Genomic DNA, 23,522 nt, shown 5'->3' with positions numbered 1-23,522 from the left:
GGAAATATGAAGAGGAAGCCTACAAGTAAAATGAAGTAGTTCTTATATGCTCTCTCTACAATAGCTTGTGAAAATTTTTGTCACATTAAATAGCAAGTGAAAATTACCTCGTCATCAGAGTCAACCAGGCTTCCCAAATCAAGTCGTGGTACCCTGAAAGAAACCACCTATGCATCTCATCACTTTTTAAAATGAGATTTCACAACCACAAATCACATATGTTACAATTCAAAATCACTGCAATGAGTCCCCTCGAATTCATAGTGACTCTGGAGGACTGCCCCTGTGGTGCGCCGAGAATAGCTGTTTATAAGTGCAGACAGTCTTATCTTTCAGATATGTGACAGCGCGTGTAAGAAAGCACACTGAGGTCAGTGCTTTACCGAAGCTGGCTCATTTGTTCAAAGCTCAGTATTTTCCAAACTGGATATTTGAATACAACCATGACTGAAAATTGAATTGTATAAACTTATAATTAATCATATAAAAATAAAGATAATAAGTATTCAAAACTCATCACTTCCTATTGAGTGTACTGTATTGGACTGTTATCTATGATTGAGACATTAGATGCATCTACTGTGTCTGTATAAAAATGTAGTGGTGTAAATATCTTTCCACCTGTGCTTAATGATGTCACAGAGGTAGATTTAAATCAAACAGAATGGGAGAATTTACATAGAAATTAACACGTGTTATTTTTATTTTGTTAATTCCTAGATCTTTAAAAAGCAATGGACAAAATGCTAATGCAGATTGAATGAAAAATGTATCACATCTACAGCTACTCTATTGTGAATAACACACACACACACACAAAACCCTGAAGACATTTTGTTCCCGGCTGAATGCTGTCCAGAGTCGGGGAAGACGAGACCATCTGCCCCAGAGGTTGTACAGTCGCCAACACCTGTGTAGGATCACTTTAAGGTGATGGCGCTAAGTTTGCTTTCTTATATTTGTTTGTTTATTACTCAATTGAGCAAAGAAATAACTTGTTCTAAAGTCAATGAAAATGTCAATTTATATTCATGTTGAAGCTACACTGGTTCATCAAACATCATATTCTGTGAGAATTAATTAACAATATGAGATTTATCAGCAAGAGATATATATGCTAATACTATACTCATTGCTTATATAAGTAAACCTTATAGGTAACCTATGAACTAGTTTAAGCCTATCCATAAATCAACATGCAAATTTTTTAATGTCAGACAGTTATTGAGGTTTGCCATGACATCATGGTCTGAAGTCATTGTTATGTATTCAATATCATATTTAGCACTTGTGTCTAGCTCAAATGTTTATGTTTACATCATCATATCAATATCTATTGCATGGTACCACATCAATTTTATCTTTGCCCCCTTTTAATCCACACAAATACCAATTTATTTGTTTAATCTAACAAATTACTGAGGTGTCTTTATTTCTATTTTCTGAGATACCTTATAATCTAAAAAATATTTCTAAATAAAATAAATATTTTGTAAATCCAAAATTTTTAAAGTAAAAAAACATAAAATTTAAGCATACTAATATATCTTAGTACAAAAAGCTTATCTGAAGATGATAAAATTATCACAGCCCTCAGGAGATTAAGACAATGCATAGACCATTACATTCATTTTTGAATATATCAATTATTAAATACAAATGTTTGTAGACCTTGAGCAAATGTACTTTGCTAAATTTTCTAAATATGATAATAATATTTTCAATAAAATGCAAAAAATAAAGGAAATGAAAACTAAAAGGTTGTTAAGGAACTTAGTGGTAATAAAATAATTTGGAAAATGTTATTGAGGCAGGTATCATGTCTTGCACAACATAGCCTGTCTTCTTAATTTTAAATGTAGAAATTGTTGACATGGTATATATTTTCTGTATAGTATATTTTCATTAAAAACACTTAAGGTTTTTATATTTATTTTGCTACAATTAAAAAATATAATTACAGGAATAACAATGAATACAAGGAAAAAGAAAATGTTCTAAAATTGATGTGGTAATGATTGTGCAAATCTTCCTGATATAATTGAACTATTGAATTGTATGATGTGTGAAATATGTGCCAATAAAACTGTTAAAATATTTTGAGGAAAGAATAAGTATTATTCATAATACCACCATTCTATCACAAGAGCTATTTTAATTTTGACATGACAGCTTTCAGGCTCTATATGCTTGTGAAGTTTTCTGTAGTTCACAATCAAAGTCATATAGATAAATTTGCTTTTTAAAAATGTTTAAATGTATCCTAAATATTTGTTCATTAAACAGTGCAAAGGGGAGTCTCTGGGAACCTGCATACAGCAGAAGAAAACTGCGCGGTCCTGTGCCCTGGTCATGATTATTGCTTATGAGCCGAGGGTTTCGGCCCTGCGTCAGTCCATCTTTTGACAGCCATCCTTTCTTTCCTTTTTATGTTAAGGATGGAGAAGGACTAGGCGTGTTCCCTTCCATTGCACATTGGGTTGTTATACAATAACATAGAATGCTTCAATGTTTTTATCTGCACAGAGGATGACTGTTACTATCATTAGACATTTTATAAATTATATGGTAGCATTTTCTACTTTGGGCGCCTTTAAAAAATTAATTTAGGTCTTGTCTTAGTAACGCTTGCTACATACCCTGGGAGTAACAAAACTAACTTTCATAATTATTTAGAAGTTCAAATATGGAGAAATGTGACTTACACAGGTGAGCAAGGATCCCGGGGTACCCGTGTTTCAGAAGTCCATCCTTGCTTTAATTAAAAAAAAAAAGACAAGAAAACAGGCTTGCATATACCCTTTATATTCACTCCACAAGATGAGCAATGAGTCAAAAAAGCTAATTATAATTTTTTTAAGTAAACTTTATGTTTCAAGCCTAGCCTTTCTGTACTGGAGATACAAAGAGTAATAAGCAAAATAGATAATGCCAAATCTTAGAGCACTGTATCTGCTGAAGGAGATATTCACTCAAATAATCAATCATGTAAACAGTAAGTGCTACAGTAGAGCAACTAAACATGGCAGGCATTCGTTCCCACCCTAGTCTAAGGATATCGGGACACTGCTCCCTCACAAGGCAAATTTTAAACTCAGCGAAGAAGAACACCTAGGAGCTAGACAGAGGAAGAGGAGACGGGGAGGTGTTTGAGGCAGGAGCAACAGTACTCTTGTAGAAGCCCACCTGCGACACGCAGCAGGTTGAAAGGGGTTATGCTCTGGGCGTGAAGGGGACGTGGCAGGGGTGTTCCATTATAATACACGGAGCTGAATATATGCAGTGTAACATAAGGTGCTGGGGGTACCGTAGAAACGCAGTCGGAAGAGAATGTAGTTTCAAGATATATTTGTAAGTGACCAGTCTCAGCACCCCAAAGAAAAGAATAAAAGCAAAGTGCAAAGCCAAAAAAAGCTCAGTGCGCCTGGGCTCTGGGGAGAGTTATGTACGCATCTTGGAGAAAGCTCAACTTTATAAAGACAAGAAATTACTCACCCATACGTATTTATTTCTTATTTCCAAAATGTTATCTAGTGCATATTTTTGTGCTTTGGATAACAAGTAGAGAAATTACATTTAAAACTGAGTTTCACCATTAACTATAAAAATAGGATGATCTAAGTTCAACTTTATATCAACTTTAATGTGAGGTTATTTCAAATACTATAGTAATCAATAGTTTAAATATGAGTTTAATATCACAATATAATCATCTAAATGAAAAAATATGTATATGACAGCCTCAAATAGCAGCACCCTTTCATTTATCATCTACTAAAGATTTTCTGAAATGTGCTTTGAAAATAGCGCATCATTTAACCTGCCGGGAGTAAAGCGAAATACATGTGGTTGACACAGTTGTTGCCATCATCCTCCCAGAAAGGGTTTTAATATCAATACATAGTCAACCGAAGCATAAACCTAACTCTTTTAGTATGGCAAACTTACCTAATTATAACGAATTTGTGCTAGTCAATAAATGTGGGAACCTAGACGTGGAAGGAAGTGTGTGTGGCCTGCTCCCAGCATCTGTGACCGCAGGCCTGGCACGCCATCCCTAGCGTGAGGCACGCCTTCTCAGTCGGGAAGATGGGAAAGCGCCTCGATGCAGAAGATTCCAGGAAGGACATTTCTCCACAGCCTATGTGGCCCCCATAACTTCTCAAATAAAGTTGTCTTCTCCAGTTGCCTGACTCCTCACGTACACAGGGAAAGCATGCATGTCTCAAAGAACATCTGCGCCCTTTGTCACTTATCTTAAGGAGCATTCACTTGTTCCTCTTGTCTCTGGTAGGCTTTGGACTCCTTTGGAAGGAGTCCCTGTGAAGGCTGGAATGTCAGGATCAGTGCATTGCCCAGTTGTTTGATATGTATGAATAAGAAAAAGCTTGCACACCCAAGAGCTATAAAAATCCATCATTGATTAAACTCTGGGCTCTTCTCGCTGCATGGAGTGGAGTCCCCTGTGCCCCCTTCTCTGTCTTCTTTAATTGTGCACATCTCTCCGCAGGACCATTCGACTGTAGGGCTGGAGCCCACAAATAAAGATAATTTAGAGCTTTCACATCCCTAAGACAAGAGTCAGCAAACACTGGCCCCCATTGCTGTTTTAGTAAATCAAGTTGTATTGAAACACCTCCACACTCATTAGCTAAAATTTATCCTTGGCTGTATTTACAATGCCACAGCAGAACTGAGTAGTTGTGAGGGAAATTTCAGAGTTTATGGTGCCAAAAATATTTACTAACTGAACTTCTATAGAAAAAGTGGAACTCTAAAAAAAAATCTTGTCTTTCTTACAGGTACTAACAACTACCCTACTCCTCTAACAGTCTGTCTCACTGCGGTGGCTAGCCTGAGGCTACGGCTCTTGAGGCCATGACACCTGTAAATCAAATACCAGAAATGTCGCCCCGGGTAAACAGGTTTCACCAAAGCTTCCAGACGGAGAGATTAGGAAGAAGGGATAGGTCATCTGCTTCCGAAGGACTAGCTATCGAAAATCTTAAAAATAACAGAGGAAAAACATCTAATACAGTGCAAGAAGATGAACCCTCATATTGATAATATTGGGGGAAAGCTGCCTACACAAAATAGAGTTGACCTTAATAGGTTGTCTGGAACAAAGCTCTTGGGCCCCCCACCTGCTCTTGAGAAATGACTGAAAATGAGAAGAAAGACCTGAAAATAGCCACTAATAATCAGGACATGGAGTATACAAATTATGAGTCTGGGAAAATGGAAAGTTGTCAAAAATGAAATGGAACTAAAAAAGATGGCAGTGGCTATTTTTAATAAGACAGTCAGATAATTTACTATGTGACAAAAGAGAATGGCTTCACATTATGGTTAAAAAGAACATTCCAAGATCTATCTTAAAGTATAATGCTGTCTGTGATAGGATCATATCTGTACACCTACAAAGAAGACCAGTTCAGGCAACTATTTTTAAAACTTATACACCAGCCACTAAAGTCAATAATGAAGAAATTAATTAATTCTACCAACTTCTGTAGAGTTAAATTGAACAAAGATGCAATCAAGAAGCATTGATAATTACTGGTGATTGAAGCAAAAGTTAGAAAAAAGGGGAAGTATCTACATAAAAATATGGCCCTTGTCAAAGAAATGAAACTCTAGATCCCATGCTAGCAGCATGCAAGGCCAATGGCTTCCTTATGGAAAATACCTTCCTCAAGAACATAATTGCAATTATACTTGTGGATCTCAGCTGATGGAATAGACAGAAATCTAATTGATTGATATCTGTGGAAAAGCTCAACATCAACAGCCGAAACAAAACCATGAGTCCACTGTGGAACAATCGTTCATATACAAGATCAAGTTGAACCTGGAAAAATTAAAGCAAGTCCAAGAGAGCCAAAATACAACCTGGAGTTCATCCACCTAAATTTATAAATCAACTCAAGAATTGATTTGATACATTGATCAGAAATGACTGAAGACCAGATATGTTGTGGGATAGCATTAAGAGTATCACACATGAAGAGGGCAAAGGGCAAATAATATAATCAAATCTTAAAGAGGGAAATGTATCAGAACTTCAATTGTGAGCACTTGGTTTGCAGAAGACTCTGGACAACAGTGGAAGCCCGAAATCCATTTGCAAGGTCCACACATGGATTAAACGTCCTTTCCATGGCAAAGGCCATCAGTGCATGAATCCCTTCTCATCATGACTGAGGCATTGGAATAGCCATGTAATCAGACAGAACACTGTACATTTAATTTGGCAGAGCTCTCTCTCTCTCTCTCATGCATGTACACACACACACACACACACACACACTGCCATCAAGTTGATGTCGACTCATGAGGACTTTATAGGACAGGGTACAATTGTTCCTGTAGGTTTCCAAGACTGTAACTCTTCATGGAAGTAGAAAGTAAAATGTAATATCTTTTCATTTGATCTGCCTTTTGGGCCATTTTAAAGTTATTTCAGTTCAAAAAAAAAGGGGGGTGAGATTAAGCCAATCCCCCTGTGACCATGGACCAGGGATGTGAATAGTATTGCTAACATGCAAAATGCATTGGAAAGTAGATAATTGTAGATGCAGTTATGTTAAAATTTAGCACTCTATCATTTGATCTCCCTTATGATCCATTTAAATTTGTTCTAGTGTTTAATATTATGCTTTCTTTTAATTAAAGTTTTGATCTGTTTTGCTTTGTTATTGCTTTTAGATTTTGTATTTTTGTTTTCCTGTATATAAAAGCAAAATTAAGTAAATTCTATAGTGACAGTAACTGGATTAATGACTCCTTGGGGGTAAGACAGGAGAGTTTGGGGAGAGTGCTAATAAGAATGAGTGCAAGAATGAAAAATATGTGCTAAAACTGATTGTGGTCATGATTGCACAACTCATCTTGATGTGACTGAACTATTGGATTGTCTGATATGTGAATTATATGCCAATATCACTTTAGAAAAAATAAATAGAAAGAAAAGGAAGGAAAAAAAGACCAAAGTGGCTATCAACAGAGAATCTGAAACTTCCTCCTGAACGTAGACTGGCTACAGCAAATAGAAGGGAAAGAGTCAAATACAACGTTTCAAAGGGCAGCACAAGAAGACAAAATTAACTTATGATGAGATGTGCAAAGACCTGAAATGAGGAAACTAAAAGGGCAAACACGCTTAGCATAGCTCAATCTGCAAGAACTGAAGAAAATCAGGCCTTGCACTGCCGCTTGGAAGGCTTCTATGGAAAAACATTGAATTATTAAGGAAGCATCAAAAGACAATGTAAAGAACTCCTAGAAGCACTGTATAAAATAAGAACTGGTGTTGCCATTCCATGGGGAGTCTGAGACCAAGGGGAGGAAGGACTCCATTCTGAACTAAAGGCATTCGCATAAAACAAGGCTCCAGGAATTGATGGAATATCCATTGAAATGCTTCAACAAGCTGATGAAACACGAGAAGCACTCACGGGTCACTCTAAGAAATTTGCAAGACAGCTCCCTGCCCACCCAATGGAGAGAGATCGATTGGTATTATTCCCAGTCCAAACAACTATTAAGTGTGGAAATCATCTGGAAATATTATTAATATCATATGTAAATAAAAATTAGCTGAAGATAATGCAAAAATCGTTGCAGCTGTGCATTGACAAGGAGCTGCTATAAGTTCAAGTTGGATTCAGAAGAGGACGTGGAGTAAGGGATGTGGTTGATGGCAATGGAAGCAGTGGATACCAGGGAGACTTTTATTTGCACTTTCTTGACTATGCAATGGCATTTGACTGTGTGCGGCGTAACGAAATACAGGTAATGTTGTGAAGAACAGAAATTCTGGGACAATAGTTGTTGCATTCAACCATTTCAAGAGATTGCATATGAGCAAGAGCCAGAGGTGCTGAAGGAATAAGTTCAAGCTGCACTGGAGGCAGGAGCCAAGCACAAAGCTCCAGGGATTGCCGGAATACTAACTGAAATGTTTCAACATGCGCATGAAGCACTGGAAGGGCTAATTCACAGATGCCAGCACATCTGGAAAACAGCAACATGGCCAGCTGCCTGGGAGAGATCTATATTTAAATCCATTCCAAAGCAATGGCACCTAGCAGATAATATCACTAATAGCACATGCAAGTAAGGTTTTGCTGAATGGCTTCCAACAATCGCTACAGCAGCACATCAACAGGGAGCTGTCAGGAATTCGAGCTGGGTTCCGAATCAAGCAAGGCCTATCCGTGCAGACATCAGATGGCTCTTGGTTGACGGCAGAGGATATGCCTTCTAAAGAGTTTCCCAGCTGCACTTTTTCCAAAAAGCAATTTTCTCGTTCTTCTGTAAACCCAGTTAGACTCCAGTCTCTAATACCCTAATTCAAAGGCATTAATTCCACTTCCTTCGTCAGTGCCTATCTTTTGCATGCATACGAGGCAATTAAAAATGCCAAGTGTCAGCTCAGGCACTCCTTAATCTTCAAAGTGACAGCTTCCCTTTTCTCAAGAGCAAGAAGACTTCTGCAACGCATTTTGACTTCGTGGCCACGGTTTCTAAGGGTGCTGACTACGGATCCAAGGAAATCAGAATCCTTGACAACCTCAATCTTTTCTGCGTTTACCGGGATGTTGCTTATTAATTTTCTTTATATTAAAGCATATCCATACTGAACATTATATTCTTTGGCCTTTGTTACTGAATAATTCAAGTCCTCTTCACTGTCCAGCAAGCTAGGATTCACCATCTTCTCACTGCAGGTAGTTGCTGAATCTTCCTCCAGTCGGAACGAACACCGTGCTCTTCAGACAGCCCTCCTCAAATGACTTGCTCAGCATACAAACAGAGTAAAATGGGTACAACCCTGATACAGCCACTCCTTTCTCAATATACCATTGTTCTGTTCAAACAATTTAAGCACACTTAACATAATAAACATTGAGTAATTTTATGGAATTGTAGTAGTCTAGAAAGTCCCTTGTGTTACATGAAATAAGCAGTGTACTAAATTGTATAGGCAGTGTATAATGGAGTACCACTTACACATAAATTCAACAATATGTTAGCAGGGTTTATTCCAGTGGTAGAAATATTGGCGTTTTCTCTTGTTTCTACTGTTTTCTATAATTTGTGCACACATGTTTTTAAAATAGTAATAATAAAAGGTTGAACTTTAAAAACATACTAATTATCCTCAGTTTTGGTGGTTTATATTTAAGACCTAGGAAGAACAGTAAATCTTAAATATGTGAGAGTATAAGTATTCAGAAAATAAATTAAGAAAATCATTTAATGAATCATCCTGCCAAAGAAAAATTTTTTTAGCATACATACTTTTAGTGGCTTCTTTCTTTCAGGGAATGGCTGAGTTTGGCTCCTCGGTGAAGCAGCAAATACCTGAACTTCTAAATCCATTCAAGCTCAAATATTTGCCATGCAATATACTTGAAAAGAAGGGGGGAAAGTCAAATGATCATTTGTACAATAATTTTAACTAAGCCAAGTAAGTATTACAGTAGTTCTAAATGGGAGGAAATCGGGTAGTTTTTCACTTTTACACCTTTCCATAAGTCAATATTTTGTGGAGTTCTGGGGGCTTGGCGGGTTATACATTAAGCTGCTAACTACAACATCCTATGCACTGGAGAAAGGTAAGGCTGTCTACTCCTGTGATGACTTAAAATCTTGGAAACTCAAAAGAGTAGCTCTACTCTGTCCCATCGGGTCTCCAGGAGTCGGAGTCCCCTGGATCGCAATAAATTCAGATTGTGGGTCTTTTGTTTTTCATTACATTGTGTGAAGGATTCCCATGGCAAAAGAGTAAAGCCTTCTGCTGCTAATTTAAAAGTGGGTGTTCAAACTCACCAGCTGCTGGAGACATGTGACTAAAATTATATATATATATATATATATAAATTATAATACACACACATATTAGAAACCCTGTAGGGTAGTTTTACTCTGCCCTGTAGGGTAAATCATGAGTCAAAATCAATTCTAATGGCGGTGGCACATTATGTCCTATGCTACTGTGGTACTTACACAATTTCATGTCTGCTTGATAAAATAATGGGGGGGTGGAGTCTAGCCTTTCAGTCAGGTCACAGCCTGATCGATCCCTCCTGTGGACATGGTCTTCTCATGAGGATTCTGGGAACTTCTCTGTCTCTTGATTCTGCCATCAAAAGAATGAGGCCCCTTCCCTTTCTCTCTCTCTCTCTCTCCCTCTCTCTCTCTCTCTTTCTTTCTCTCTCTCTCTCTCTCTCTCTCTCTCTCTCTCTCTCTCTCTCTCTCTCTCTCTCTCTATCTTTCTCTCTCTCTGCCTCTCTCTTGTCTTCCAGTTAAAGAGCCACATGAAGGCCTGCACCTGCACCAAGATGCTGCCACCAGAGTTGGATCCACAGACTTTTCACCCACTAGTCTGTGATTGTGGTAGCTATATAATCTGTTGTCAATTTGAGACTTAAGAGAAAGGGGTGGAGTTTAGCCTGTCAATCAGGTGGCAGCTTGATGACCTCATGTAGAGGCACTAAGGAGAAAAATAACTCACTGGAGGTGGGACACACACTCACTCCCTACTAGACAGTCCTGAAGAGAAGACACATGGAGCTACGCTAGAGCCCTGGAGCTGAAAGAGCCATGTGGGGCCCCCTGCCAGCACTGAGATGCTTCCACCATCACTGGATCCACAAGACTTTGCACTCACTGGCCTGTGATCTCCCTGCATTGGGCATCATTGCATGTGCTGCATGAGTCTGAAGAGGAATTTATAGATTGCTATTTGTCCTATGGACTTGATCTGGACTGGGCTGGGATGTTTTCTCAATACTCAGTTGCTCTTGCATATAAAGTTCTTTCTTATACATATATGCATGTCTATGAATTTGTTTCTCTAGCCTACCCAGACTAGCACCCGGATCTTCCTGCATTTGGCATCACTGCCTGTGCTGCGAGAGTCTGAATAGGAGTGTATAGAGTAGCATTGGACATATGGGCTAATATCGGGCGTATGGACTGAGCTGGGATGTTTTCTTTATGATATAAAGCTCTCGCACAGATATAAGTGTCAATGAATGTTTGATATAAAGCTCTCACACATATATGCGTGTCAAAGAATTTGTTTCTCTAGTCAACCCAGTCTAAAACAGGTACACTGAATGAAGGCCCCAAAGATACTCCCGCATTCAAGTATTGAAATCCACTGCCTTCCAGTTAACTTCAACTCATAGTGCCCTACAGCTTATGAGGTTGTAAATGTTTAGGGGAGCAAATCGCCTCATTTTACACTCACAAAATGGCTGTTGAGTTTGAACTGCAAACCACGGGGTTAGCAGTTCAACACTTACTGGACATCCTGTGAATATGTTGTTACATGGTAAGAGGGGCTTTGGGGGGTGATTAAAGTAAGGCTCCAGAGATGGTGTGATAAGAAGACCTAAGGTTGGAAGCAGAGATCAAAGAGTGGATTCCCAGGCAGCTGGATTTGAAGATAAGGCATCTAGAAAGCTGGAAGAAGCACACACACACACAAAAAAAAAACGAACAAAATCTCCCCTGGACCTTGCAGAGAAGCCAGCCGTAGTCTGAGCTCTGACAGACTCATTTTTGGATTTATGATTCCCAAATAAGTTCTGCTTATTTGCAGTAGGCTCTGGATGGAGTAAATGGCTGCGTGGCCGGTGAAGTACGCCCCCGCTAATGGAAACGTCTGCCGTTCCAGTCTACGGCAACAAGGGAATGCATCTATGTCATTTTAACACGTTAAATTGGTAATAATGTGTTATATCGGCACTATAAAACGAACACAATGAAATAAATATACGTGGGGCTGGCAGAGGAAATTCCCAACAAAGGTTCCAGCTCCACCAGGCCCGCGTCAGTAGGTTGCCTAGCAACGAGCGCCTCCGGGCTAGAAACTGCTTTTGCCCTCTTAAGCTTCCAGGAAGGTAAAAACCAGGTCGTCCTCCCGAGTCCTTCAGTCTTCCCCAGAAGCTATGTCCCTCCGTCTACAGGCGAGCCCGGGGTGCTGCTCCAGACGCGGTACTCACGGGCAAACGGAAAGTGATGAACGCACTCAGGGCGCACCTGGGCGGTAGCTTACCGACACAACGCCGTGGTGCCTGGAAAACCTGGAAGGGATTTGAAGCGGAGTCACTCAGCCGAGCTTCTCCGGCGCGGGGACAAGCACAAAGCCCGGCCTGGAGTACAGGAGGGTGAGGGGATCCTTTGTGTCAGTGAATATATGTTTCAGTTTCATATATTTTTGAAGCGTGTCCACTGTGTGCTCAACACCAAGACTGATTGTCTTGATATGACATCGGAGAATGTGCTGTTTCCTCTGTGCACGAGCAGCTTGCAGTTACTTAAAAAGAAGACTTGTATACTCTGTGCATGGAGTCAATTCTGACTCAGGGGGACACTCTTATGGCAGGGCAGAACTGCCCCCTGTGGCTTTCTGAGATAGTACCTCTGCCGGAGTAGAAAGTCTCATCTTTCTCCCGAGGAGAGGCTGGCGGTTTCAAACTACCAACCTTGTGGCTAGCAGCCCAGTGCACAACCACTGTGTAAAATATACTATACAATGTTCACATAAACAATTGCATCTATAAATTACATATGCAACTTATTCAGAAAGATATGTGTGTGTATACAGACGTACACTTGCAGAGGCAAGGAATTGATTCTGACGAATAGCAACCCACCATGCTCAGTAAACCTGTCCGATACGGTTTTCTAGGTCTTTCTCTGGGGGTTCAAACCACCAGCATGGGCTACCTGCTAAGCCTCGGGACATCGCTACCAGGACTCCTTACATAGCGGGAATCAGTAAAGCTCGATTTTATTCTTTGTTGACCACAAATTTATTTATTTTTCTCTGTATATGTTGTCTTGAGCTTCAGCTCCTCGTCTATAAAAGGAAAAATCCAGCTTGAATTATTTCGAAGAATCGTTTCATCCACTCAAATATGTCATGGGCGGGGGGGGGGGGGGGGGGGCGTTGCTGGGAGCTAGTCTGGGTCTCATTTCAACTCCCAGTAATCCGGTGTCAATGGGATAGAACTATCCCAGAGTTTCCTTGGCTACTGTCCTTAGGGAAGCACATAACCAGGTCGTTCTCCTTCACAGGTAAGGGTCAGAAACCAAACTTATAACTGGAAGTTTCTGAAGCCCAATCCATTTCTCTTCCACAGGATTGTGCTGTTTTTCTCATCTGCGCTATTTTCACAGTTATCTTCTCAGAAAACTGTGTGTATATCTAAGTTTGCAGGTTGGATACAGGTTTGAACTAAATATAAAAAGACATTTTATAGCATAAAAATAGAGAAATCAGCTACAATGTAATTACTCCCTCTACTTCATCCCTATGTTCCACAATATCATTCCCATTACCCCCAAACAATAGGAGAGATATATATATTTATATATATAAATAAACTGTAACTAAATATATATAAATAAACTGGAAAATGGAAAAGCAAGAACTTAATTTCAGCATTGAGAAAGTTGCCAATGACCTTCAAAAACTCTAGCACATAATTAACCTTGACCTTTCCACAGAAAGACAGTCAAGAAAGGAACGCTAGCAAATGTCCTTGTCTATCCCGGGCACTTAGACACAGCACACCTAAAGTGTACAATAACTCTGATTATAGCTCTCTATAAATTCAAGAACATTTTGTGAAAACATCTGTTATATGAGCTACAGTCTGGGATTATGGGTTGGCTAAATAAAATGTACCTTTTTGCCATTTTCAAAACAATTCATTATTCTATGAATGTTCTGTTTTTTTTACAATTAGTTTTTCTATGAACAAAAATTAAACTAAATTGGCCATATGTTAACCTTTATTCTTTCCCAGAATGGTAATTGTTTGTATTTGAAGCTCAAATTTTATTTTAAATTTTCATTTAGCTGTTCTTTTAGTCATTTGCATATTCAGCACATGCCCCTGGACTCCTACTCTGTGCTAATAGACTCAGTATTAGTAAAGTGTATAAGTCTTTTTGGCTTTCCCTTTTAATTATTGATTTAAAATATGCTCCCTGTGAGTTGGCAATGACTCGATGGCTGTGAATTTGGAGTTTGGTTTAAGTAAAAAACAATTATTGAGCCCCTGCTGTATAAATCAAATATGGTTTCTGCACCAAGAATCTTATAACTGTGTACCATATTGCCAAAAGTGGGAAGCGTGCTGATTTCTTCAGTCTTTGTTTCAGCCTATCATCTCAGCAGCTGTTCAAGGTCCCAGAGGTACAAGACTGAGACAAACAATGATGCTGTCTTAGGGACAATGACAATGGAAAAGCAGCAGATGCTAAGGAAATGAATACTATCAGGTTGTAAAAAGCACAAGGACAAGCTAAAGGCACCGACATGAAAGGTGTGGGATATAGAGTCACCAGGAAAGGCTGACTGTGGGCGACAGTGAAAAGAATTGTAGCCTAAGAAGGGCTAAGTGCAAAGGACTGGAGGAGAGAGGTTCCTTGGTTGTTGGTTCTGCCTGGGGCAGAGAAGAATGATAGGGAGAGGTCATGCAGCTGACCACAAAGAAGGCTGTAGTGCCTGTTGGCAGTATCTTATTGTTTTAATAGTCATTGAATTGGTTCTGACTTCGATTAATTTATGTCCAACAGAACAAAAAGGTTCTTGATCTTCAACGATCCTTAGGATCACTGATACACTTGAGCCTAGGGCTTCAAACTTGATATTGAATGAATGGAAATCATGGGAGGGCTTGGAGAGGAGGAGAAGTTAATAATTAAAAAGGAATAATCTGGATGCTCCATGGAAAACAGATTATAATGAGGAAAAATAGATCCAGAGAAACTGCGGAGGAAGGGCGACCTTAATTCCGGTTAGAATTGTTGTTGGCTCTGATCGGGTGTTTACTCTGCAAAGTGCACCAGCAAGTGCATGCAATCCTCACAGCGGGCAAGGTGTGTCACCTGCATATCACAGACTGTTAATAAGTCTTCCTCCAATGCTGCTGTCGCATTCTTCTCCATCTAATCCAGCTTTTCTAATTATTTACTCAGCAAACAGATTGGATAAATATGGTGAGAAGATACAACCCTGACGTACACCTTTCCTGATTTTAACCAGGCAGTATTCCCTTGTTCTGTTCACAGAAATACATCTTGATCAATGTACAAATTCTGCATGAGCATAATATAGTGTTTTGAAATTCCCATTAGTCTCAAGGCTCTCCGTATTTTGTTATGATCCACAGAGTCAAAAATGTCTTGGTCTAATCAATAAGCACGAGTAAACATCTTTCTGGTATTTGCTGCTTTCAGCCAAGATCCATCTGACATCAGTAATGATATCCCTTGTTCCACATTCTCTGCTGAATCCAGTCTGAATCCAGTCTGAACCTCTGGCAGCTCTCTGTCAGTATACTGCTTCCACCATTATTGAATCATCTTCAGCAAAATTATACTTGCATATAATATTAATGATAATGCTCCGTAATTTGTGCATTCTAATGGGTCATCTTTTTATTGGTATTAATATGGATATCTTCCTTTCAGCTGCTTTACAAATTTCGTGGCATACACAAGTAAATGCTTCTGTGCTTCATCAGCTTGTTGAAACATTTCGATTGGTATTCCAACAATTCCTGATGCCTTGTTTCCAGCTAATGCTTCCAATGCAGCTTGAATTTTTTCCCTTTAACTTCATTGCTTCCCACTTAGATGCTACCTCCTGAAAGTGTGGGATATTGACTAATTATTTTTGGTACAGTGACTGTGTATTGTTACCATGTCCTGTTGCTACCTAAACTGTGCAATATTTTGCCCAATACAATCTTTCATTATTACAACCTAAAACGTTTTTTCTTTAGTTCCTCCATTTAAAAATATGCCGAGGGTGTTCTTTTCTGGTTTTCTAATTTGAAGTCTTTGCACAATTAATTATAAATAGCATTTTGTCTCCTTGAGATATCTTTTGAAATTTTCTGTTCAGCTCTTTGATTTCATCATTTCTTCCTATTGCATTAAATACTCTATGATTAAGAGCAAATTTCAAAGTATCTTCTGACTTGATTTTTTTCTTTCTTCTTGTCTTTTTAATCACTGTTTATTTTCTTCATGTAAAATGTTCTTGATGTCATCCCACAGCTCATCAGATCTTCTGTCATTAATTTTTGATGCATCAAATCTGTTCTTGGCATGTTAAAATCCAGGTAGGATATATTCCATTCACGAAATTATGATTGGCTCTATTCAATTCTTCCTCAGTCTTATATTGCATGCCTTTTAAACTAAGGGGCTCATTGTCTGTCACTATTTCTAACGTGTTCAGCTTCTACTTATTAGGTCCTCCATATATGACAATGCGGTGATGCTATCTATAAGGGTTTCGGTGGCATTAATTCCTCTGAAGGACACCCTGCTTCTTCTTTGGAGTCTGTTCTTAGTGTGGAAGCTCTGCTGAAACCTGTTTGCTTTAGGTGACCTTACTGGTATTTGAAACACCAGTAAGAAGGCTACTTATAAGCATTGGGGACAATTTATAAGCCACATCAGTATGGCAAATTGACAGACAAGGTGTAGTTCAGTATAGGTTGTATAATATAAAATAATACAGTCAAGAGTCCCTGGGTGGTATAAATGGCTAACATCTTCAGCTGATAAATGAAAAATTGAAGAATCAAGTTCCCTGGATATACATTGGAATAAAGAACTGGTTATCTACTTCCAAATGATCAGCCATTGAAAACCCACATAGTACAATTATACTATCACACATATGTGGTCATCATGCACCAGAATCAGCTCAAGGGCAGCTTGTTCTTTCTGGATTTTGGCATCTCAATATTCCAACTTCCTCTCTGGAGCTTTTTTTAAAGGCCAAAAGCTCTACTGGTTTCTCAATTTCCCAACAATCAGTCTCAGCTTAGACAAAATCTGGATTTTCATCCATTTAATTGAGCTCAGAATTGGCAAGCAGGCACAGGAAAAAAAATGTGTTTCCTAACTTGTTCCTTCTCTCGAAATTACTTGAGAATTATTGAGTTGTTTTTGACCCTTTATCTCTTGCAAATTATTGAAAATATACACTTATTATTTCCACATATGACTTTGTAGGAATTTTGTTGTAATTACATTGAATTTATAAATTTCAGATAAGTGACATGTACTATAAATTATTTAAATTATATTTTACTTGGTTTTGCTGATTTATAGAAATATAATTCTTTTTTGAATAACAGTCTTTGAGTAAGAATCTTTCCTAACTCTTTTATTGTTTCTATAAGTTAGCTGATACTCTTGGATTTTCTTATGGTATTAATCATATTTTCTGTAGAGGGAAAGTTACATTAGTTCATCCTTCTAATCTTTATATCTACTACTTACTTTCAATATTAATAATTATTCATCATTTGGCACACTGCTGATCATAAGTTATGAGAGGATGGTCTTTAAACAATATTTCAAACAATATTTACTTTAAGTTTTTAATGGGCCATCTTTGCTAGATTATGGAAATTTTTGCTTTCCCTTATTTTTTAAGAGTTCTTATTTTAAATGAATGTTTAATTTTACAAGCTTCTTTTTCTGCATCTCTGAAAATTTTCCTAATTTTCCCTATGATTTCATACTGTTGTGAATTACACCAAGATCTTTTAAACGAAGCACAGCCACAACGTAAAATTTCAAGACATGTCTAGAGCTCAGTCATGGCTCAGGACTATAATTAATAATAAGAAAATATAATTAAGAGGAAGCAGAACATTTTGTTCTGTTGCATGTACAGCCACTATGAGTCAACTCAACTGGATAACTCCTAATACAACAAGAAGGATGCAGCGCTAAGGAGAAGTCCCATGCCGAGCTACAGGAAAATTGATTAAGAACAGAAGCTCAGGAGACATAGGACCTTCCTCCACATAGCAAACCTTCCCCTAATGCCAGCACCCAGAACTCACACTGTCAACTTCCTAAAGAGAGCTCAGGTGTTATGGCTACCAGATACAAGCACGGTAAGATCTCCTGAGCTAATACTGGAGAAATCCCAGTAGAAGGGATTCCTCAGCTCCCTGGAGCCTAGAGAAACAGCATAAATACTAAGTATACCAAACTTCCTTTTTCTCCATTAATAGGAGTTCACTAACAAGAGCTGGCTGTTTCTGTTCCTGTCTTATATTCACCATTGAACAGCAGTCCAAGTTACTTCAGAGCACACCCCTGCCCCTACTCAGGCCGGTTCCATCCCAGGTCTCATTTCAAGTCACCCAGGCAAACCCTCACCTGACTGGACCCTGGAAGCCCTACACGTGTAGAAAACAGCACGGATAGCTGGCACAGACATTGTCACTACCCAGCCAACACCATCTGTCATTTACAGTCTTGGCCCCTTTACTTGCTCGAGCCTTGGTGACCTCAGTGTAGTGTATGCTGGCACATACAAATCTCACTAAAGAAATAGGTATCCATATCCAAACTGTGGATTGTTTCTTTAATCTTTGGTTTTTATATCCTTCTTTTATTTTATTTTAATCTATATTCCTGACTGCATTCCTCTTTATGACCACTCACCCACCCACTCCAGAGTGGCAACATATCCTAGGTGCACACAGGCAAACTACACTCACCAAACACAGTTTTGTTTGGTTTTTTTTGTGTGTGTGGTAGTTACATAATCTTGTGTAAACTGGAGAGTATTGAGAGTGAAGGGGTGGAGTTAGCCTGTCAATCAAGTTGCAGCTTGATGACCTCATTTGGAGGTGTGATCAAGATGAATGGCTCTATGAGCCAGGCCTCTTCCGCCTTCTCCTTGGAAGAGGGCCACACACTCTCTCTGCCTTCACCTTCTAGCTGTTGAATCACTAGGAAAGTTGCTGGAGCTACGTGGGGACCTGCGCCAGCCCTGTGACTCAGTCACCACCATTGGATCTACACAACTTTGCACCCACCTGCATCCTGCAACACTCCATGTGGCTGCATGAATCTGAGGAGGGACTTATGGACTAGTATCAGACTAATTAACTCATATTGGGCTTATGAACTTGATCTGGACTTGGGGGGGATGCTTTCTTGATATACAATTACTTCCTGACAGTGCTTTACAACTGATTTTAGTAGCAATTGCACAACACTACTTGATGTCATGGTACTACAGAATGGTATGATGTCTGGATTAGCTTCTAATAAGATGGGTGGAAGGAAAAAAGGCAACTATATACATGGGCTTCTCCTGATAAAGTGCACAGACATCCAATTGACTACATCTGTGCAAAGAGACAATGGACAAACCCAATATTAGGAGGCAAAACCAGTCCAGGGACTGTCTGTAGGACAGACTACCAATTGCTCCTATGCAAGTTCAGGGGGAAGCTAAAGAAAATTAAACCAAGTCCAGGAGAGCCAAAATATGACCTTGAGTCATTGCTACCTGAATTTCAAGAACAGATTTGTTGCATTGAACACCAATGACAGAAGACCTTATAAGCTATGGGAAGACATCAAGAAGAAAGTAACAGGAAAGAAAAAAAAAAGATTAGTGTGGATGTAAGGAGAATGAAATTTGCTTTTAATCATAGAGTACTTAAGGCACTTGGAAGAAATGATGAAGTCAAAGAGCTGAATAGAAAAATTAAAAGGGCATCTTAAAAAGGCAAAGTAAAATATTATAATAAAATGTACAAAGTCCTAGAGTTAGGAAACCAAAATGAAGAAACTAAAAGTGGAAGAAATCAAGAAATAAATTCAAGCTCAATTGCTAAACTGAATTGCAATTGGCAAAATATTCAGCGATTCAGAAAGTATTAAAAGATGAAAATAGTACACAGTGTCACTGTATCTAAAAGAACTTGTTGATATTTCATCATTTCAGAAGGCAACATGTGAGGAAGAATCGATGATACTGAAGGAAGAGTATCAATCTCACTGAAACCATTAGCCAAAACAATTCTCCAGGAACTGATGAAATACCAACTGAAATGTTTCAGCAAGCTGATTAAGTGCTACAAGTACTTAACTCATCTCTGCCAGGAAATTTGCCAGAGAGCTCCTTGGCCAGCTTACTGGAAGAGATCCATATTTCTACACATTCCACAGAAATGCTTAAATTATAGAACATCATTACGTCATTACATAATTGCACGTCAACTTCAAGTGTAGGGGTGGAGCCTAGCCTGTCAATCAGGTCTCAGCACAATGGTGTCTCCTTGTGGCCGTGACCTCCTCATAAGGAGGGTCCTGAAAACCTTCCCCTACCCCTACCTTTACCTTCTGTTGATGCTACATGCACATCTGCACGAGACCTGGAGATGTGTCAACCACCATTGGATCCACAAGACTTTGCACCCACCAGTGATGTTCCTGCATTCTGCATCATGGCATGTGGTTGTATGAATCTGAAAAGAGACTTATAGATTAGTAGCAGACTTATGGTCTACTATAGGACTTATGGACTTGATCAGGACAGAGCTGAGATGTTTTCTTGATAATTACTTCTTTATATAAAGCTCTCCTTTACACATATACGAGTGTCTCTAGATTTGTTTCTCTAATCAACCAGGCCTAACACAATTATCATTGCTATCACATGCAAGGAGACTTTTGCTGATGATAATCCAAAAGCAGTTGCAACAGTACATTGACAGGGAGCTGTCAGGAGTTCAGACTAGATTCAGACAAGGACATGGAACAAAGAATATCATTGCTGATGTCAGATGGATGCTGGCTGAAAGCAGAGAATACCAGTAAGGTGTTTACTTGTGTTTCATTGACTATGCTAAAATCACAACAGGCTATGTGAATCACAACAGGCTATGGATAGCATTGAGAAGAATGGGAATTCCGGGACATTTCATTGTGCTCATGTGGAACTTATATGAGGATCAAGAAGCAGTTATGCTAACAGAGCAAGGGAAGACTGCACAACTTAAAAGCAGAACTGTGTGTGCCAGAGTTGTATCCAGTTGTGGGATTCAGCTGGTTTGCGCTGATTTGGCAGAACCGATAACTGATTTTTGTTGAGTTCTACAAACCAGATGTTAAAATGGCACTAGTGATCAGGGTTCTCTCTAAGGCGCGTGGCTGCCGAGTGGAAATTGTCCAATGTTGAAATAAAAATTTTATATTCCCTCCTCTTCTTCATCTTCTAAGCAAGGACAGTGGGAATTTGTCATATATATTTTGGACCTATCAAGAGAGACCAGTCTCTGCAGAAGGACATCATGGAGTGGCAGCAAAAGAGAGGAAGAAGCTCAGTGAGATGGCTTGGCACAGTTGCTGCAATAATGGACCAAGCATGGGAACAATGTGACAATGGAGCAGGACTGGGGCAGTGTTCATTCTGTCATACGTGGGGTTGCTATGGGTCAGAACCGATTTGATGGCACCTGACAGCAATTGACAGGGGGCTAGCATAAAGATTTTAAGTACTGTGAGATTAAGTTGTGAGGAGGAGCATTTATGAAGCTAATTGCTTAATTTTTAAATTTAGAGGAAGCAGTGAATTCTTCCAATTTTATAATATTTTGCTCTAATTTAACTGGCTAAAGGCATGATATACCTGAAAGCTTGTATCAAAATATGTCAGTGTTAATTCAATTTCCTCTCCTTGAAAGTAAATTGAACTCTTAATTGTTCTGTTTTGATAGATTTTCAGAAAGTAATCCAAAGGGAGAGACGCTACTGCAGATAGCATGGAATCCATTATTACAGGCTTTCATTCTTCTAAGAATACTTTATGGGATTAATCATTTAATTTACATTTTAATAACAAAGAAATTCTCAGACATAATTATGAAGGATTAATTTTTGGCCAAATATAACCCATCAGCTTAATTCTCTACCAAATCTGCTTTCTGTTCTAATGCCTAAATTCAATATATTTTTTAAATTCCAAAGGTATTTTGTAGTGTGGAAGGTTAAGCAGTAGTTTTAAGGCTATTTTAAGACTTTCAGTTAGAGAGTTTTATGTAACATAAAAGGAGCTCTGGTCGTTATGTGGGTCACTCCTTGGGCTTCTAACCACAAGGTCAGTCATTCAAACCCACGAGCTGCTGGGGGCCTGGGGGAAGGGCCAGGAAATGGAATTGTCTGTTCCTGTAGCGATTTTAATTTGCTGAAAGTCTATATGAGGTCACTATGGGTCAGAGTCAACTAGATGGCTGTGGTTTGGCCTTTTAGCCTTTGAAAAATAAATATAAGCCAAGAAATTTAAAATCATATTCTTCTGGGTATTTTTAAAATGTGCTCTGAATAAAAGTACATGATGCAGATCATATATTTTAAAATATAAGCAAAACTATCTGTAGTAATTATAACAGCTTGTCTACACACCAAAGAATTTCGGCATTGCTATTGCCTCTAAAGGAAAAAGTACATTACAGCAGATTCTCAATTCCATTTTATAAATAACTTATGAATTTTTTAGTTCTGTGGATTAAATTATGTAGATTTCTTTCAACTAAACTAAGTCAACCTCTATATACAAAATGCAAAAATGATCCCAAGTTGAGTAAAGACCTAAATATGAGAAGCAAAATTATAAAAATTTTAGAATACAGTTTCACAATCTTGAATTTAGCCCTCATTTTGTAATCGTGACACCACAAACACATATAAAAAAACAAAACAGAAAAATAAATAAATTGGTTTTCATTAAAACTTTTTACCATAAATCTAAACAGCAAGAAAATGAAAAAACACCAGACTGGAGGAAAGTATTTGGAAATTATAAGCTGAAATCCATTCGGGGGCAGTGTTTGGCTTAGTTTTTTAAGGGTTTAATAATTCCTAATATATAAAGAATTACAAGTCTAGAGCAAACAGACAACCCAAAGAAAAAGTGAGCAAAGATCTTCAATGAACTTTCCGCCAAAGAAGAGCTACAAATGGAGTTAAGCACCTGGAGAGCAGGTCCACATAGTCAATCGGTGATAGGTGACTTCCAGACAAGTCTAACTCACAGCTCGTCTGTGCAACAGAAGGAAATCATGGCCAGCCCGTCACCGTACTAACAAACGTTCCTCTGTTTGAGCTCAGTGTTGTAGTCACGTGTTAAAATAGCTGCTTGAGGTTTTCCTCTTTTCTGTGGACCCTCTACTTGACCAATCATGCTGTCCTTCTTCAGGAACTGCTTCCTCCTAAAAACATATTCAAAGTTCCTGAGATAAAGTTTCGCCATCCTCGCTTTTAATCTAAGGAGCATTCTGAGTATATTTCTTCCACGACAGGTTTGGCCATTCTTCTGGCAATGCATGCTATAATCGATATCCTCGGTCAACACGACAATCCAAATGGATCCATTCTTCTGCAGGTTTCTTTAATCCTAGACTAGTTTTCCCATGTCTGTGATGGGATGAAAACACCGCGGCTTGGGCTTGGTGCCCTTCGTTTTCAGTGGCATCTTCGCTGTCTTCTTTAAAGAAGTCTTACTGCACAGTTGCCCGGTGCAACACACCATTTGATTTCTTGCTTCCTGTTTTCATGTGTGTTGAGCAGTAAAACGAAATCCGAGGCAAGTTCAAAACTTTCTATCACAACGAGAATATTCTTCTGCCTGCTTAAAAATAAAGGGCACGCCCTTT

At 38.8% G+C, this 23,522-nt stretch overlaps 1 protein-coding gene across 2 annotated transcripts in view; it reads right to left on the bottom strand.

Annotated features, from left to right (window-relative positions):
- CAPS2 (calcyphosine 2) overlaps window positions 1-9,387 on the bottom strand; it is a 43,575-nt gene extending 34,188 nt beyond the window's left edge. For both annotated transcript variants that reach the window (XM_075552760.1, XM_075552761.1), the window contains exons 1-3: window positions 9,307-9,387; window positions 2,706-2,755; window positions 108-153 (exon numbers count right to left, since the gene is read on the bottom strand). In XM_075552760.1, coding sequence (XP_075408875.1) covers window positions 108-153; window positions 2,706-2,755; window positions 9,307-9,387 — 177 coding nt within the window. The remainder of the gene's footprint in view (window positions 1-107; window positions 154-2,705; window positions 2,756-9,306) is intronic.
- Between the last annotated feature and the right edge of the window lie 14,135 nt (window positions 9,388-23,522).

Source organism: Tenrec ecaudatus, chromosome 6, assembly GCF_050624435.1.
Source record: "Tenrec ecaudatus isolate mTenEca1 chromosome 6, mTenEca1.hap1, whole genome shotgun sequence".
NCBI lineage: Eukaryota > Metazoa > Chordata > Mammalia > Afrosoricida > Tenrecidae > Tenrec > Tenrec ecaudatus.
This window is presented reverse-complemented; position numbering and strand designations above follow the sequence as displayed.